The sequence below is a fragment of the Lethenteron reissneri genome, chromosome 49 (assembly GCF_015708825.2).
Source record: "Lethenteron reissneri isolate LAM-NWPU_2019-01 chromosome 49, ASM1570882v1, whole genome shotgun sequence".
Taxonomy (NCBI): Eukaryota; Metazoa; Chordata; class Hyperoartia; order Petromyzontiformes; family Petromyzontidae; genus Lethenteron; species Lethenteron reissneri.
In genome coordinates, this window is record NC_083827.1 from 10,169,469 (window position 1) to 10,188,907 (window position 19,439).

General features: G+C 59.7%; 1 protein-coding gene across 1 annotated transcript in view; it reads right to left on the reverse strand.

Moving 5' to 3' along the window:
- Positions 1 to 1,914: 1,914 nt before the first annotated feature.
- The window catches only part of LOC133354879 (cadherin-2-like), a 28,032-nt gene continuing 10,507 nt past the window's right edge, over positions 1,915 to 19,439 (reverse strand). Inside the window, 12 exon segments of the mRNA XM_061572031.1 lie at positions 1,915 to 7,244; positions 7,792 to 8,141; positions 8,537 to 8,767; positions 9,414 to 9,459; positions 9,461 to 9,645; positions 10,045 to 10,187; positions 10,765 to 11,015; positions 11,414 to 11,599; positions 12,052 to 12,186; positions 14,501 to 14,673; positions 17,334 to 17,478; positions 18,399 to 18,554. Coding sequence (XP_061428015.1) covers positions 7,011 to 7,244; positions 7,792 to 8,141; positions 8,537 to 8,767; positions 9,414 to 9,459; positions 9,461 to 9,645; positions 10,045 to 10,187; positions 10,765 to 11,015; positions 11,414 to 11,599; positions 12,052 to 12,186; positions 14,501 to 14,673; positions 17,334 to 17,478; positions 18,399 to 18,554 — 2,235 coding nt within the window. The 3' untranslated portion in view covers positions 1,915 to 7,010.

Consider the following 19,439-nt stretch of genomic DNA (forward strand, 5'->3'; position numbering starts at 1 on the left):
GTGCCGGGGTCACGTGACTCACGGTGGTGGGGGGGGGGTGGGGCCTTTGTCGCGTAGGAGGTGCTGATTTATGCAAATCAGGGCGCTGCGTAGAGCGCGCCTTTTCATTGGCTGACGTGCCGAGAAGGGGGTGGAGCTAATCCGACCTGACGGAACCCCTGGACGGTCACGGGATTGTGATGTCGCGAGCTGCTATTGGTCAGAGCGCTCAGAGGAAATTGTTCCCCGCACGAGACCGCGTGATGCGGGGCGCCAACAACAACAGCAGCCCAAGTTTAAACGCCAGGTCGCGGTGACGTCACCGCGGCGCTTGTGCCAGGATAGGTGCACTCAAAGTGCACCTGACCTGGCACAGGCGGCACCCGTGAGTCGGAACCAATCAGGAGCAGCTGGCGTTGGCGCGCCAGGTGCACTTCGCATTCAAAGTGCACCTGGCCTGGCACAGGCGCCGCGGTGACGTCACAGTCACTCATTGCCGAATGGCGGGTATTGGTTATTGGCACTTTGAGGCCGCGTGAAGTTGTTGAAAGTCTTCGCTGCTGGCAAAGGAGGTCACGGAACTGACCCCACAGGTGCCGTGGAGTTGACCGACTGAGACGATTGGCAGGCGCAACCAAAATGCCCCCCGAGTTTGGTTGCATCTGGAGCCAAATGCGTCTGGAGCATGCACCATCGCCAGCTCCTGATTGGTTCCGCCTCACGAGGGGGGCTCTTTGGACGGTCACGTGCGAATGCGACGTCGAACGTCACGCGCTCGCCACTGTCACGTGGTGCTAACACCGCGTACCCATTGGTCGAGGTTCATGGGATGGAGGGGAGGAGGCATGGTGCCTGTGGGCTGGGGGGGTTAAATATTTGATGCGTCGCTGTGATTGGTCGTCCCTGCGAGCACGTGACTAGCGCCAGCTGATCGTGCCTCACAACACAGAGGCATGGTCTCCCGGAGCCACGTGCTCTTAAGAGTCGCGTGTCAATCCTATAACCGTGTATAACGGGTGCTATAACAGGCGTTATAACGGGTATTATCAGAGGTATTAGTGGATGCAGGGTTGTTGGCAGAAGATGCCAGTGTAGCACAGTCCAATGTATTGTATTATTTCATTGCCGGCCCTAAGTCTATACTCCTTATTTTACTGACCAGTTTGGTCAAATAGTGCACATGACCTGCACGGCGTGTGGAGGCCCTCATCCAGCAGTGGATTGGTTTAAAGAGTTGTACTTGTTATGTCCAGCGCTCTGATTCATATACAAACATATTACTTCCTCCATATTACAACTTCCTGCTGACACCCGTGATACAGTACCCATCTCTAAACCGTTGCTGTTGACTGCATTTATCGCAAATGTTAAGACTCTCAGTGTCCAGCATCAAAGCCCAAAACTGCCAACATCTGCAATTCCTCGTTAAAACCCCCGCATTATTTGCATGCTCCCAAATCTCTCAGTTGTGATTTACCCATTGTGATCCACGAGTGTTTTTTCGCTCTCCACGGTGCTGAAAAGATCCCTCGCCTATGTTCCCCGTGTTTGTCCAAATCACCGGGCATGCGCCCGATCTCATCAGAATCTCAGGGGCTAAGCAGGATGGAGCCCGAGGTAGGTAGTGCTTGGATATGCGACCACCGTGTCAAACAAACAGGAGGTGAGCGCTGTTGTGTGCAGCATCAGCAGAGAGCAGTGAAGTAAAATCAATGTCAGTTGCCGTACTTAGGTGCTGCCATATCTGTGCTCCACGCCGTTATAAACCCGCTTGGACCAGCGTGGTGAAGCATATGGCTAAAGTAACCCCCCCCCCACCCCAATGACCTTCGCGGCATCAGGTGAACCCTCACTCAGCGTGGGATAACGGGCCGGTACACTTACGGTTCATTGTCGAAACCCACGTCCCAGTGAGTGGCTTGGCAAGGGGCGGTGCAAAAGTGAGACACAGATTTATTTGAGTAAAAAACAGAAGCCGTCGTCACTCCGCAGCGAGTAAAGCACAGGAGGCCGGATCACAGATGAGGAGTCGTCGGCACGATGCAATCGACAGCACTTGTTGCCTCGTGTCCCAGCCCCTGTGAACGCGCAAAATCTCGCAGCTGAACGGAGTACAAAGAAAAAATAAACACATCGGGAGGTAGTACAGCATGTCCTCGAAATACCGGAGATGATTCGGTGATGGGGTACATGAAGACCACATGCATCCTATTCACAGCTTGCAATGCGAATTCACTTTTTTTACTAGTACAGTACTGCCCGCGTATTTGCGCGGGATACAGAGTCGGGGTGGAGGGTGGGGTGTGGGGAGGCGAAACGTCGGCACGTACGAACCCGGATCAATGCGGTGGGATGCATGTGACGTCATCGCGCAGATGTGCGTATGACGTCAACACGGATCACATGTCCGCCCGCGCGCCAGCCAGCCTACCACACTTGTTCCTAAATAGCATGATGTGATTCTGTGGTGTATATATGAATACACTGCTGAATGAGGGCCACCCCATACCGTGCAGGCTATGGAAGTTATTGTGGCCTTATGCTCAATACTACGCCACTGAAACCATGGGAAATCATAAGCCAGTTCTGTCACGCACAATCCAATATTATGCAGTAGATAGTGTTTCAGTAGAAACCCACACTGAGAGTGCCTGCCTTGTGTCGTTCCTGAGCAGCGGAGAGACGCGGCTGGCGACGCGGTTAGCATCGTGGCTTTGCACGATGGCTTGACTGAGCTTCGGGAGTGCGATTTTCAATATCCCTCCAATCTTGTGTTCAAGTATTAGGGATGTTAAAAAAAATCCCTGCTATGTGCGGGACAAGGTATATCCGCCCACGCTACTCCCAGGTTCGGTGGCCAAGCGGTGGAGCCAGCTGCTCACTAATCTTAAGGTTGTGAGGTCAAATCACGGTTGGGGGGAATGGATTCGTTCAATCAACCATCCCTCCGAGGTCACTAAAATTAGTATTGCTTTGTAGGGAAACGAACAGTGGTTGTCCTATGGATAAACTCAAACCCGCCATAGGAACGAGGAATTTCTACCACTGGCTCAGGGCTGTAAAATAGCAGGTGGGCGCCCCAATGATCATGTGAGCTGAACATCACTTTGGCTTTTTGTTATTTCGAGGACACGCCGTGGCTTTGTGTTGAACACTTTAACTCGGCGCTGCTAAAACACGGGGCACGCGACGACTGGACGTGCGTGACCCCCCCCCCCCCCCGAGTGGGGACGCGACAAGACGGCGAGAACGGCGCGTCCACGTGGGACGCTCGACAGCACGACACGACGACACGACGAGAACCTCTCGCGCCGGCTCCACCACCACACCTCGGCCCCGCCAGTTGGGCAACCGAATCGCCCGAGCAGGGTCACTCGAAACTTGAAAGTGGCCCAATTATTTGGCGACACGCCGTTACTGCTGCGTTGGCAGCGGTGCACAAGCACAATTAACAACAGCAACAAACTCAACACGTTTCTCAATAACACTGTGGCCTTAAACGTAAGATAATATAATAGACGACGTTTCGGGTAATGGACCTTCTGTCGTAAATTTGTATTTGAAAGCACCAGCTGTTATTGACCAATGTATTGAGTTGCTTGAAAGCAGAGTCTCCCCGTCCCTACTGCGCGCACGCAAGCGGCTGTGGCAGTTGCTCGCGGTTGGTTGCAGAGACGAGCCACAGTTGCATGCAGCCAAGGTTGCGCGACTGATGGCGCGGTCGTGGTGGACTCTGGTGGATGACTCCGCTTCTCCGCGGATGCAGCAACGGCGGCGGCAGCGGCGCCGCGTGGCGCCCCGCGAGTACAAAACGCACGGCAGCGGGGGCTGCGTTCCCCTTATCCACACACACGGGCGCACGCTTTACAAAAAGCCGGGCTTTAAAAAGTGGACGAGACGCACACACACAGACAGAACTGAGAGGAGGCCGCGGAGGTAGGCGCAGGCACGCGCACGCGCGCGCGCACGGCAGCATCCTTGAAGCATGCATCACACTGGGGGGGGGGGGGGGCGACCCCGTGCGTCGCTCCCCCACCACCACCACCACCCGCCGCCGACCCCGTGACATCAACACTCGAGAGGAGTGGGGGGGGGCGAAAATGCGCTGCAAGCGTCTCTCCTCCAAAGCTAGCGGGGGACAGGGCACGGAGAGACAGAGCGAAGAGAGAGGGGGGGGGGGAGACGGGTACTTGCTCCGGGGTTTGAGAAGTGTAACAGTAAAGCCGATCTGGCACGTGGCATTGCTTGGCATGGGAGACCCAACCCCCCTCGCCACCTCTTCCTCTCCCCGGGATCCGACTGTGGCGTGGTCAGGGGCAGTCCCCGTTCCCACCAGGGTCCGTCTGCCGCCACGTGCATAAAACACCTTTCGCGAGATCCCCCCCCCCCTCCTAATTAACACGAATTTAAAGAAGCGGCTAGGGGAATATTATAGTTAAGTGGTTTTATATAGCCGACCTCTGGGCCCCTAACCTCCCGACAGCGTGCTGTGCTGGCTTACGGCCAAGCGGGTTCAATTAATCTAATTGGCCTAATTGGCCGCAAATCTCAGCAACGGTTCTAAGGTCACAGGTTTATTGAACTAGGTTTGCGCAAAGGCGCAGCTACGTGCCACATGGCCCTATCACCGATACACGCGCCAGAATTCGTCGGATCTCAGACGCTAATCGGGGTTGGGCCTGCTTAGTTCCTTGATGGGTGAGCACCAGGGCTTGCCAGGCGTTGTAGGCATGGGGCTGCGAGGAGTGGCCAGGAGATGGCAGTGCCAGGTGCACCCCCCCCCCCCCCCATCGTATGCGAGTTGGGGTTGTTTTTGTTTACTACAGTTTTCTCTGAAACGAAGCCAAAATGTAATAATGGATTTGGCCAATCATGCAAATACTGCAGGGCTCTCCTGAAAAAAACTAGTTTTGAGACTCAGCGAGAATCTCCGGGGTAAGTAAATGGCATGATGCTGTCACTGGCAGTGCAATGGTTGCCACGCCAGTGGGCCTGCGGTGCTGTACACATCATTCGGTGTCTCGTACCTGGGCGATTTGCAAAGTTCATGGTCAACGTGGGTGAGAGGGGGATCGCGCCTGGCTTTCGCGGTTGTGCTACCGTATGGCTCTCCGCCGCGTTTCCGGCTCGTGCCGCGCGATGCTTGGCACGGTTGTCCGATGTTTCGCTCAACGCGTGCAGTTCCTGAAGAACCTCCCAGCACGTGGAGAGAAACGTCAATGGTGCCGAGCATTGCGCGGTACCACCTGAACAACAAAAACCGCCCCACGTGGGCGAGCGAGAGGGTGGCCGCGCCACCACCACCGCCACGTGTTTGCCTGGCGGCGAGCAAGCGTGGGGAGCCCCCCCAGAGCCCAGGCAGACGGTCTCACGAACACCCCTCGCGGTCCTTTCCCTCGCACAGTACGCCTACACGGCGAGCCCTTTGGTCAATCCACTGCTGGATGAGAACCTCCCCCTACGCCATGCGGGTGGTGGTGGTGGGGGGGTCTTAGATCGTACAACAGTTGAAGGTGGAGCGCATAGACGGTTGGGCGTAGTACAGTACAACAATTACGTTTTTTTTTGCACTTGCCCTCCGTTGACTAAGCCAGCGCTCCTCTCCTTTGAGTGAGACCTCGCACGGCAAAGGGGAATCCTGCCCGACGAGGGAAGGGGTCATTGCGCCAAAATCCCCACAGCCGCCAATGGGGGGGGGGGGGGGGGGGCAAACGGCAAGGCCATGCGATGCGTTTTGGCCGTTTCGTTGAGATGCGAACACTTTTTTTTTCAAACGTATATTTACAGCATTGGACGCCGCGGCGTTCATCGAAGCGACAATCGTGTCACGACAATTTATCCTTCATCGCGAGGAGGAGGAGGAACAACGCCGCCACGTACAGAGAAAGGACGCGAACACAAAAATGGAGCGGTAAAGAAATCACGTTGGTATTATTATTATTATCATCAGACTTAAGACAAATATCACATTCTCCAGATTATAAGATGCTCTTGAAAGTAAGACGCACCCCTAACTTGTGCCTTGTGTTATGCATATCTGGTCACGCTCACGCAACTGCCAGACTTAAAAGACACCGCCCTACCACCCGCAAGGTTTGCTGTAGAATCGAGGGTAGGGATCAATTGCGTCTTGCAATCAGGAGAACATGGGGATGTTTGCACGATGCAACTGCCGCGCCAACTTGTGAACGAACCTGGCCAAAGGTGTTTCGTGCAGCCAGCCCCTGGGGCAAACACGGCAGGCGACATCTCACCGGGCCACCGCCACCAGCACAATGGTTAAAAACGCCAAGCACGACCACCACGGCCACCACCTCTCGGTGACGGGCGAGAAACGAGAGCTCCCGTGTGGAGACTCGGCGAGGGCCGCGGCGTGCGGGGAGAGGACTGAGACCTCCAACTCCACGCGGTCGCTCCGCCATCACGCGGCGTGCCCAACGCTGCCCCAGCTCGCGGCTGGACTCACGGCCCACGGGACCCCCCGCCCCCCCGCCGGCTGAGGGGGGGGGGGGGGCTCGTCCACGAGTGGTTTCCATCGTGGGCAGCGGCCCCGTGCTACTCGGCGGCTTCTTCCCGTGATCGCAGGGGCTCCCCGCGTCGGAGACCCCGGGATCTTCACGAGGCCGCGGCCGACGGCGCCCAGCCGCGCGGGCGTCAAGCGCCAAGCCTCAACGCCCGCGGGGCTTCTTCCCGAGAGCTCTGGTGGAGCGGGTGGCCTCTCCTCGCCCCGCCGCGGGGGGTGGGTACTCCGGTGTTGTGGCCCCCAGGACTTAAACGTATCCACGACTGACCCGCCGCATCCAGGATACCTCCCCTTTTGCAGGTGGCTGTGGCTGGCCAGGGCCACGCGCCACCGACCCCACTCTAGGTAGCGACGCGGAAAATCATCGGTGAAAATGAAGCCCGTTCGGAAAAAGGGCTGAGTAGGTAGGGATGGGTGGGGGGCAGAGGAGGAGGGCACGATGGGATGTAGGGGACGAGACTTGGCACTGGAGACTTGGCACGAGGCGAGGGGTCGTCCCCGCCCGCCGCTACTCGTGAGAGCCGTACATGTCGGCGAGGCGGCGGAAGCGGGGCCCCCACTCGCGCAGGTAGGCGTAGTCGTGGTCGGGGTCTCCCCCGGAGGGGCCCTCGGTGCCCCCGCAGCAGCACGAGGACTCGAGGGAGCTGAGGGAGCCCGCCGTCGAGCCGCTGCCCTCGTAGTCGAACATGAGCAGCGAGTCGTACGGGGGCGCCGTCGGGTCTTGGTCGGCCGCGCGGAGGCTCTGCGTGGGACGCGCGCGGGAGCACGGGACGCGCCGGTGAACGCTCCCGGGTGGAGACGTACGAGCGAAAGTATGGACACACGCACACACGCAGGTACAGACGCGCAGACACAAGCGCATGGCTGTGTGTACACGCGGACACGTGGACGCACATGCAACAACAAAAATCCAACGCACAAACACTGACACGCGTGGATAAAGCATGCGCACAAAGATTAACTAGTGCACACTGTTTAATCGCTGCACGTGCAAAAGCACTCTGCCTTTTCCAGACCACCAGCTCAAAAGAACTGCAATGCACACCTCTGTTATTGAATATATTCGTTTCCAGCCCGCATTCATTCTTCTGTTGGGATGGGTTTCCCCGTTATTTACATGGACACAGGTGTACGCTACACACACAGATGCGTGGACATGCAAGCACGAACACGCGTGCACTAACACACCCCGCCACGGTTTGCCACTCTCACGACCCACACACTCCGCTCCCCCCCCTCCCCCACCACCGCGCCAGGTACTGATTAAGTCTCCCGTTCCCGCTCCTCACCTCCCCGATGAAGTCCATCATGTCGGAGGGGTGCTGCGGGGGCCCCGCTGCCCGGCTCGGGTAGCGAGGGCCCGGGCTGGCCGTGGGCCTCTCGTCCAGGCGCCGGAGGGCCGTGCCGGCATCGCCGCCGCCGCCGCCGCCACGGCCGGCGCACTCCGGCCGGCGCAGGGGAGAGTCTCCCGGGCGCTGCAGCTGGCTCAGGTCGTAGTCCTGGTCCTCCTCGCCGCCGCCCTCCTCGTCGTAGCGCAGGATGTTGTCGCGTACGTCCTCCTCCGACTCGAACAGCAGCTCCTTGGCCGCGTGGTCCTTGTCGCGGCGGCGCGAGTACGCGGCGAGCAGCAGCACCAAGACTGCAGGGGACACGGGGCATGAAGCCATGGGAACACGTGGGGGACACGTGGGGGACACGGGGAATGAAGCCACGGGGACACAGGAGCCATGGAAGCACAGAGAGCAGGGGACATGTGAGTGCGAGGACATAATGACTCGTGGACAGAGGATGTAGGGGCATGTGGACATCGAGGCACACGGAGACGTTTTAATGCGAGGACAGAAGATAGAGACGTCAACACAGGGAGATGGGGAGAAAGACGAGATAAATGTGGGGACATGTACACGGGGCAGAGACACGCGGTCGCAGGGGCACGGGGACACGCGGGGGGGAAGGAGACACAGCACTCCTGCACAAGCGAGCACGGTGGTGGTGGGGGGGTAGTGGACGGGACGCCCGGCTCTGGAGTCTCACCCAGCAGCAGCAACACGCAGGTGAGGATGGCGATGATGGCGCCGGTGCCGAGAGCGGCCACGAGCGGCTGCACGAGCGCGCACTCGCCGTCGTCGGTGCAGACGCAGACCTTGACGAGCAGCACGGAGACGTTGCTCATGGCCGGGTTCCCCGAGTCGGTGACGCGCACGGGCACCGCGTAGCGGCCCACGGGCAGCTGCGGCACGCGCAGCTGCAGCTCCACGCTGCGGCCTGCTTGGGGCGGGACGCGCGCACAGAGAGAGGTCGCCCGGGGAGTGGGGAGGGGGGGGGTGGACCAGGGATGGCGCCGCGTTCGCCGCTCGCTGTTGCGGAGGTTCGCGGTTCGAATGATGAGGCAGGCCACCCTGGATTAATCCGGCAGGCGCGTTTGCCGCGATGACGCGTCGCCCTGGCTTCACAGTGCACCTCAACGATCCCGTGACGTCGTTCTCAACGAGTAAGCCATTGCATGCCTGGAGCCAGCCTTGACTCCCTACATCCCCTTCATTACTCCACGCCCCCAGATTCCCCTCGTCCCACTGGGCTTCCTGGATGCCCATCCCCTTGTCTTCACAGACCCTCCTCCCCCCTTTACCTCTCATCATTCCCCTTTGCCCCCTCGACCTGTTTGATCCTCCTTCTGTCCCCTCGTTGATCAAGACCCCCTCCATCTCCTGAACCGGCCCTGTAGCATAACCTTATTTAAAGGGGGAATAAAGAAATGTTAAACACAAAACACGCCTCTCCGGAATCCATGGATTCCTCTTTGACCCTTAAACTCCACGTTCCCTTTCAACCTCTCAAACCCAGGCTGCCCTTTGACCCCTTCGACCCGTTTTGGGGGGGGGACCCTCTCGAGGGTCGGGCGCCGTCGCACCGTCGATGCGCCTGATGGTCCAGTTGCGGCGCACGTCAGGGGGCGAGGGTGCGAAGCTCGTAGGAGAAGGGCTGCCCGTTGGGGTCGCCGTCCGCGTCCGTCGCCGTCAGGTTGAGGGAGCGGCGCGCGCGGGGACGCAGGCACAGCTCGGCCTCGCGCGACAGCAGCGCCGGCGCGTTGTCGTTCATGTCCACGAGCTCCAACAGCAGCGAGCCCGTGCCCGTGCCGCCAGCTGTGTACATGCACAGACACACAGACACACAGACAAAGATCCCCCCCCCCGTGTAGCATCTGACAGAGACTGTTGGGCAAGTTCTGTCAGTGAGGAGCAGCTATGAAGGCCAGCACCGCACACCGCGCCAGGTACTGATTAAGGCTGAGTCGACCTAAGGTAGGCCCAGGACCGGTTCAGTTAATCCATTACTGGTGTTTGCCATCGGCGGGAATCGAACTCGGGTCGCTGGGTTTGTAGCGCAGCGCCCTAACCACTGCGCAACCACTCCCCACCTAAATATATACGCAGCACGGACAGAGGAAGCCAGGTACAGGAGGCCAGGTGGTCGTGTGTTGGACACGCGGCGGGGTGTAAACGAGGCCGTGGGCCGCACACGGCCCGTGCCGTGGGCCTCACCGCCGTCCGTGGCGATGAAGGAGGCCACGTAGGAGCCGGAGGAGACGAAGGGAGACTCGCGGTCCAGAGGTGCCGTGGTCACCACACGGCCTCCGAGCGCGTCGACGGACAGCCAGCCCGCAGGGTCACTCAGCTTCGAGAACCTGGGACAGCATCATTGGCATCATCATCGTCATCGGCACCAGCGTATCCGTGTGAGTGTTTGGGCGTGTGAGTCTATAAGACAAAGATCTCCCTCATAGCCTTAACAGACTGTTGGGGCAAATGCTGTCAGCGTGCATCCCAGTGTGGAGTGGTGGTGCAGCGGTTAGCGCGCTGCGCTACGGACTCGGCAGCCCGAGCTCGATTCGCTCTCGCGGCCAACACCAGTGGCGAATTTTTTTAACCGTTCCTGGGCCTCGCCTAGGTCGACTCGGCCTTAATTGATTACCTGGTGCGGCGTGTAAACATCGCCACTAGGGGTGGGGGCAAAGGCGGCCGGGCGTGGTGCTGGCCGCCCACCCACCATCGTGTGCCGTGCCGGCCTTCGTAGGTGCTACTCGCTAACAGCACTTGCCCCATCAGTCTGTTTAGGCTACACGGGGGATCTTTGTCGTTGTAAGATGTAATCACTCCCATCTGCAGTTTCCTGTCTGAGTGCACGTGCGCGTGTTATTATTGGGTGTGTGCGTCCGTGCGTGTGCACATGCGCACGTGCGCACGGCCTGCGTGTTCACCCACCGCACGGTCTGCCTCATGTCCGAGTCCGGGTCGCGGGCCGACAGGTTCCCGATGGCCGTGCCGGGCGTCACGTTCTCGGCCACGCGCACCGTGCGCCGCTCGGGCCAGAAGCGCGGCGCCTCGTTGTCGTCGCTCACGGCCACGGAGACGGTGGCCGTGGAGAAGGGCGCGTACGGGGAGCCCTGCAGCTCCTCCTCGTTCTTCGCCTCCACCAGCAGCACGAAGCGGCGGTCCACCTCATAATCCACGGGCTGGGGAGTGAGGAGGACGGGGGTGGGGGGGGTGAGGAGGGCGAGGAGGGGGTGAGGAGGACGGGGGTGGGGGGGGGTGAGGAGGGGGGTGAGGAGGGCGAGGAAGACGGGGTTGAGGAGGGCTGTGAAACCATTTGCTTCCTCACGGTCATAGGCCTAACGCTAATCCCGTACACTAACAGCTAGACACTAAACCATAACCCGAGCCCTGGACACTAACCCAAGGGTTGCCGAGAGCTGAACACGACCGTTGGCGGCATTTAGAATAAAACAATCTCAGCTGTCCAGCCGGCTCACCATCACTCGGTCCTCCTCACCCGCCGTCACCCTTCGCTCAACCCAGTTCCTCGCCCCACCACCCGCCCCGTCGCCGTGGCCTCTCGCTCCGGGGCGCTCACCTTGACCACGGTGAGGATGGCGTTGTTGGTGAGCGGGTCGGTGTGCACCGCAAAGTGCCCGCCGGGGTCTCCGCGGAGGACGGCGTAGCGGGCGCGCCACGCGGCCGTGCCGGGTCCGTCCAGGTCCAGCACGCTCATGTTGGCCACCGTGACGTCACGCACGTTCTCCCGCACGTAGCCGTAGAACTGCGGGCGGGGGTCGGGGGTCACAAGAGCCACGCCGGGCCGATCGATCCGACACGTCGATGCTGTCGCGCGCTCGTGGGCGTCGCATTATTCAAGAAAACGCGGCGGCGGTGATGGTGGTGCCTCGATGGACGTCAAAGGCGTTCTAGGGTGGAGGTGCACTACCACAGAGCTGCTCTGTCGTGGAGCCTCCCCACCGTAGAGATTCCCCACTGCGGAGCCGCCCTACCATGGAGCTACCCCACCGTGGAGCAGCTCAACTGTGGGGCCGCCTTACTGTGGAGCAGCTCTATCGTGGAGCCACCGACCGGGGAGCCACCCTACTTGTGAGCCGCTCTCCTGTGGAGCCGCCCCACTGTGGAGCAGCTCCACCGTGGAGCAGCTCCACCGTGGATGCACCCTATCAATGGAGCCACCCTTCATAGAGCCACCCTGCCGTGCAGCTGCCCTACCGTGGAGGTCCGGAACTCGGGTGGGTTGTCGTTGACGTCCATCACGTGGATGACCGCCAGGGCCGTGCTCGTGAGGCCGAACCAGGTGCCCTCCATGTCCGTGGCCTGGATGCGCAGCCTGTACACCGGCTCCTTCTGTCACGGCAAAGTTAGCGAGCGCCTATTGGAGTTAGCGAGATCCTGCCACCGCAACAAGAATCCCCTTGCGCTCAAAATAGGTCACAAATATCCCCCCCCCCCCCCGTACCCGATTAGGTTGGCTGCGATGTTTGGATAAACGGTGGTTGAGTGCCGTTTTGAAGTGGCAGGTCTCGTGCGGCCGTGGGCCGCGTGAAATGAGGTCGTGTGCCGGATACAGCCCACAACACCGAGATTCCCCAACCCCTCGCGCGTGACAACACTGTTGACGCGACGGATCCTAAATATATTCACTGACGTACCGCAAGGATGACAATCGATATTAAATGGTGAATCTTTACACGCCTAGTAATCATCAGCAGCCATGGTCAATCCACTGCTGGATGAAAGCCTCCATGAGCCACCTTTATCTCTCAAGATCCCACCATATAATAGTTCGACCAACACCTTTACCCGAGCTGATTTCATCGCTGCATCTCCTCGGTCAATGTATTCTCTGACACGTTCCACCATTAATGCGAAAAATATGAATTACCATCCGTAAATTTTCCGCGAAAAAGGTATCCTGACAAGGGATTGGCCAAACATCCCAATGCAATTGGGCCTTGCTACAAAATATCAAGGCCCAGCTACAGCTTTATTAGAATTTTGTTCAGCTTTGCAGCTTTGCTGAACAAAATTAACAAATATTATTACTCCTATTGTGAATAGTATTAACAGTTTCAAGAAAGCAGAGGTGCCATAATTACACATTCCTGGGTTATTATTTTTAGACTAAGTGGGCCTAAGGGAATTTCACTCCCGGCGCAAGCTTAATTTGATTCTCATTAAAATCGCCACTTTTTTAACTTGGCGAATGGCTGATGTCACCGCGGCTGGAATGGGGGTTTGGTGCCGGGGGCTTGAGGTCACGGATGCGGGGCCCGGGGTCCCAAGATCTGGGATCCGGAGGCACAGGGCCTCGTGTTGTGACCGCCACGGCTGCCCCCACGCGGGGCCCCAGCTCATTACCGCCGTTTAAGAGGCGGCGTTACGGGGAGCGGAGTCCGAGCGCGGTGCCTCGCACACGGCACGTAGGGGTGGGTTGGGGGGGGGGTCGTTGCGTCTCGCGGCACGGAGACTCACACACGCACGCACCAACATGCGTGTACGTACCGCATCTCATCGGTCACACACAAGCGTGCACGCGCGCGCACGCACAGAGACAAATGACACAGACACACTGAACACGTACATACATGCACGGGTATGAATGCGTACACGTAAGGCAAGATACACACGCGTGCATAACAACACTCAGGCACACCGTGCAGTGCCTCCGGCAGATGGGAGTGATTACATCTTGGAAAGACCAAGATCCCCCGTATAGCCTTAACAGACTGTTGGGGCAAGTCGTTTGGGGCAAACGAGTAGCTATGATGGCCGGCATGGCACACGAGGGGGTGGGTGGCTAACACCACGCTCGGCCGCCTTTGTCTCCTCAGTGGCGATGTTTACACACCGCACTCATATACTCATTTGAGGCTGAGTCGACCTAGGGGAAGCCCATAACCGGTTCAGATAATCGTCACTGGTGTTGCCCGTGAGCGGGAATCGAACACGAGTCGCCAGATTCGTAGTAGTACAGTAGCACAGTGCACTTTCCGCTACACGACTGCTCCCCCACAATACACACATACACACGCATACAGAGACACACACATCCATAGAGACACACACATACAGACACATACACGGGTATAAGGCTGAGCGTATGGTGTACGAGAGATGGCAATAGGATCATGAAGGTACGCTGCTGAGGGTACAAAACGTAGCTATGATGCTGCTGGTACGATGCTACATGTACCATGCTGTAGGTTTCATGGTGCAGGTAGCATGCTGTGTGACTATAGGTATCATGGTGCAGGTAGCATGCTGTGTGACTATAGGTATCATGGTGCAGGTAGCATGCTGTGTGACTATAGGTTTCATGGTGCAGGTAGCATGCTGTGTGACTATAGGTTTCATGGTGCAGGTAGCATGCTGTGTGACTATAGGTTTCATGGTGCAGGTAGCATGCTGCAAGCACGTCTGTCTAGGTACGATGGTGCAGGTAGCATGCTGTGTGAGTCTATAGATGTGATGGTGCAGGTCGCGTGCTGCAAGTACGCCCACGATGGTGCAGGTAGCATGATGTATGACTATAGGTTTCATGTTGCAGGTAGCATGATGTATGACTATAGGTTTCACGGTGCAGGTAGCATGCTGTGTGACTGCATAGGTACGAAGGCAGCGACGCTCGAGGGCGCACGCGTTTGCGGGGAGAGCGCACCTCACGGTCGAGCCCGGAGGCGATGGTGCTGATGAGGCCCGTGGCGTTGTTGATGGTGAACATGTGCGGGAAGGGCCGCTCGGGCTCCTGGGACACCACCTTGTAGCGCACCATCCCGTTGGGCTGCTCTGCGTCGTCGGCGTCGTCCGCCCGCACCCGCATCACCGGCGTCCCTGCCGGGCCGGCACCCACCCGCGGTCAGCGCCGCCTCGCCGCTCCGGCGGGCCCTACACGGCCGCGCTTCGCCACCCACTGGAATGTTTTTTTTTCTTTTTGAAAATCGATTTATTTTACGAGCACTTTTTCGACCATAAACGTGGGAAGTTCCACATCCCTCTGGCGGAGCAGAGTCTATCCGTTGGACGTCCAGTGTTGACTTCCGCACGGAGTCGGTGCTCGTTTTATCGACCCCCCCCCCCATGTCCGCCCCGCCCGAAAGATGAAGGGCTGAGTTAGCCCCCCACGACCAGGGTTTGAACTCGCCACTTTGTCTGTGAGCCGCTCGTTTGCTCTGCCGCCAAACCAGCGGGACGAGGATGTTACAATGTTTATTTTTTTCCGGCTTTATCCGGTAACCCCATTACGGGCTTCACCGCACAGATCGAGCCGTCTGGGAGCAGCGCGCCGGACGAATTCGCCTCTTTAACGGGGCGGCAGTTTTAGACAACGGTGCTCATGCCACTGACTGTCAACCCGGCAGCAGTCATGGGGTGCACCACGGCTAGACGATCGGCGGGTCACCGCGTGGGGTGGGGTAAGGTGTGGGTACGCTCATCGGATTCCTCCAGTATGAATAAATATTCTGATTCTGACATCTGGCCAGCGTGGAAGAGGAGGCCAAAGGCCACTCTAGAGCTCCCGCTCGTGGAGGGCCCTTCCGCCAGCAGTGACGCGAGCGAGCAATTGCAGGCCTGCGCCTTCTTCTTTCTACGGGACTCGAAGGCAAAGTGCATCTCGCGCGGTGACTTGTGCCGCCGTGCGGTTTGTACGTGTTCGCGCATTGCCAATGCGGTGCGTTCCTTCCTGCCATTCCACTGGAGACGATTGTCGGCTCGCGAACTTTCGGAGCGGTGTGGGCGGTTTTTCCGAGGTGAGTTGAGAACGCGCGCATTTCGTGGTCATAACGAGAACCAATTCCAATATTTTCGTCGTCGAGCGCCCTTTATTGATGGCCCTCTGATGGCATCAATCTCCGACTCCCACCGCATCACGTACTGATTTCAGGCTGAGCGGACCTAGAAGAGTCCGGAGTGAAACAGACCTGCCCCCCCCCACCCCCATTACCCACGAGAAGCCGCTGTGTCTCAGTGTAAGCCACAAGGTCGGAGAGGCACACACCGAGAGCCGTGGTCCCGAGGGGGAGAGATAAAAGCGGGGAGATGCGGAAGAGATGAGAGAGGAGAGACGGGGTGGAGCGGGGGGTTGGTGGAGATGAGGGTCGAGGATAAATGGGAGAGGAGAGAGATGTGAAGGGAGACGTGATAGGGTTAGCGGGAGATGAGGGAGAGAGGGGTTAAATGACAGATAATAGAAGGGAGGTAGGGGGAAATGAGGGAGAGAAAAAGAGAATGATTAAAATAGAGAAGGGAGATGGGCAAATTGAGGGGAGCGGGGAGGGAGGGATGAGGGGAGGGGGATGAGGGGAGAGGGGGATGAGGGGAGAGAGACGAAAAGAGGAGAGGGGGTTCAGAGGGGGCAGGGAGAGGGGGTGGGGGGAGGGGCGGGGAAAGGGGGCGGGGGGAGGGGGCGGGGGGAGGGGGCGGGGGGATGGTTCAGTGCGCAGAGCGGCGACGTCGTCACCGGCAGCGGAGTGGACTCCTCGCCGGGGGAGGGGCCGCGCGGCGCAGGGGAACGGGGAGCGGGGAGGGGAGGGAGCGGGGAGAGGAGGGAGCGGGGAGGGAGCGGGGAGGGGAGAGGGTGGGAGGGAGGGAGCGGGGAGGGAGCAGGGAGGGAGCAGGGAGGGGAGGGAGCAGGGATGGAGCGGGGGGTGGTATGGGGGGGGGGGTAGTGCGTTGGGGGCTGGACGCGTCGGCCCGTAGCCACTTCCAGCCCGCCCCGCCTGCGGCCACGCGAGGCCTACCGCGGCACACAACACTTACACATCGCCGCGGCGAACATCTTAGCAGCAAATGATCGGGTACTAGATGGGGGAAGGGGGGGGGTCGAGTGTTTCCAATTTGTGCTTCGTCCTGTCTGTCACGCTCGGTCGCCTTCTGTCAGTGCGCGGCCGCTTCTCAGTGGCGGCCCTGACGGGACTGCGGTGCCCGCGATAGGCACAGGGGGGGAGAGGAGCGAGGCGTCGAGAGTGGAGCGCTCCAGCAGTGGAGCGGTGGAGGAGAATGGAGACGTGAAAGGGGGATTAGAGTGAGTAGTGGGGGATCACGGGATTGGAGATTTGTCGAGGGGGACAGGAGGCGAGCCGAGTGTGTCCCATCGACTGGGTGAATCTCCGCTCCCCCGGGGGGCCACGGTGGCCGGTCGGGCCTTGAGATGGGACGGAGGTTCGGGGGTGGTGAGAACTCCCCTGCGATGATGGAACGAGCAGGCGGGGCCACTCATCCATCACTCGGCGCTATCGACGCGCGCTCCGCCCGCGCGTCGATCGAACGCGACGGAGAAGCCCCCCCGCGTAACGCCCCCCCCCCGCACCTCCCAAGGACGGCGCGATCAGCGGAGCGTAAGGAGTAACCCCCCTCCCCCTGCTCCCCCACCGTACCCCCCTCTTCATCCCCGCGTCTATTTAAGCTGAATGATGCCGGGAGCGCGGCTCCCCCCTCGCCCGTTAACCCGTTCCGTCTACTCGGCCCGCCCGCCCGCCGGAGCGACCTCTCACCGGGCGGGGAGCCCTCGGGCACGGAGCCGTTGTAGACGGCCTGCGAGAAGTCGGGCTTGTTGTCGTTCTGGTCGATCACCTGGATGAGCAGCTCCACCGCGTTCTCCACCTGGTTGCCGTTCAGGTCCACGGCGTGGCCTCGCAGCTGTGGAGACATCAACACCGTGAGGTGCTGACGTTGACCCTCAGGGCGACACGCTGACCCTCACGGTCAGACCCTGACCCTCACAATGAGACTCTGACCCTCACAATGAGACCCTGACCCTCACAGCGAGTTTCTAACCTCAAGCCCCTGCGGACGATGGTACCGATATCTGCTCTGGCTCACACGGACCGCGCCACCCTTCCTCCTCCTCCCCCTGCCCCTTGCAGGCCGCAGGCACCTGCCGCCTGGTAGGTGGCGATGCGCTCACACACCTGGTAGCTGGCGATGAGCTCACTCACCTGGTAGCTGGCAATGTGCTCACTCATCTAGTAGCTGGCAATGCGCTCACTCACCTGGTAGGTGGTGATGCGCTCACTCACCTGGTAGCTGGCGATGTGCTCACACACCTGGTAGGTGACGATGCGCTCACTCACCTGGTAGCTGGCGATGAACTCACACACCTGGTAGCTGGCGATGTGCTCACTCACCTGGTAGCTGGCGATGTGCTCACACACCTGGTAGCTGGCGATGAACTCACACACCTGGTAGCTGGCGATGTGCTCACTCACCTGGTAGCTGGCGATGAGCTCGCACACCTGGTAGCTGGCGATGAGCTCACACACCTGGTAGCTGGCGATGAGCTCACTCACCTGGTAGCTGGCGATGAGCTCACTCACCTGGTAGCTGGCGATGAGCTCACACACCTGGTAGCTGGCGATGAGCTCACACACCTGGTAGCTGGCGATGCGCTCACTCACCTGGTAGCTGGCGATGAGCTCACACACCTGGTAGCTGGCGATGAGCTTGCACACCTGGTAGCTGGCGATGAGCTCACACACCTGGTAGCTGGCAATGTGCTCACACACCTGGTAGCTGGCGATGAGCTCGCACACCTGGTAGCTGGCGATGAGCTCACTCACCTGGTAGCTGGCGATGTGCTCGCGGTCCAGCGAGCGCGTCACGTAGAGGCGGCCCGTGATGGCGTTGATGGTGAAGACGCCGATGGGAGGGAGGTCGGAGCCGGGGCCCGTCACGCTGTAGCGCAGCTCGCTGCTGCCGTCCTTGTCGGACTTCACCTGCACGGCACCACGCCCCCCACACACCGTGAGACGCGCCCCAGCTCCCGATTAAGGAGGGGGGGGGGGGCAGACGCGGGGACGTTTGCCCGTGGACCCCCACGGATAGAAAGAGCGCGCGTTTCATTTCCTCACTACGACACGTGGGGCGGTAACTGCACTGCCCATTGTGCTGCTGCCGCCGCTGCTTCTGCGTAGCTCCCAGCGAGGTCGGCGTGTTCGAGTCGCGCCGCGCGTTGCTCGGCACGATGCCCGACGTTTCGCTCCACGCGCCAGGATACTTTCGCAGAATTTCAGTTCCTGCGGGAAAGCTCCAATCGCGCGGAGCGAACCCGAATTCTGAATCTCAGCTCCTGCGTTTGAGTCCCAGCAACGGATAGCATCACGAGTGAGGAGTAATTCTCCGAATCGGGTCCTGTGCATCCCCTAGGTTGACTCGGCCTCAAGTGTGCACCCGGTGCCATTGTGTGTAATTATCAGCACTGGGGCGACAGAGGGGGCCGGCCATGGTGCTTGCCACTCCGCCACCTCGTGCGCCGTGCCCCCCTTCTTAAGAGGTGCTCGCTAACGGCACTTGCCCCAACAGGCGGTGAAGGCTACACGGGGGATCTTTGTAATGTGTGTGTGGCGGTGGTGGGGAGCAGTGGTGTAGTGGTTAGCGCTACGCTACGAACACGGCGACGGGAGCTCGATTCGCGCTCACGGTCAACACCGGTGACGATTATCCGAATCGGTCCTGGGCCTCCCCTAGGTCGACTCAGCCTCAATTAGTACCTGGTGCGATGTGTAAACATCGCCACTAGGGAGACAAAGGCGGCCTGGCGTAGTGCTGCCCCCCCCCCCTCCTTCGTGTGCTGTGCCGGCCTTCATAGGTGCCCGCTAACA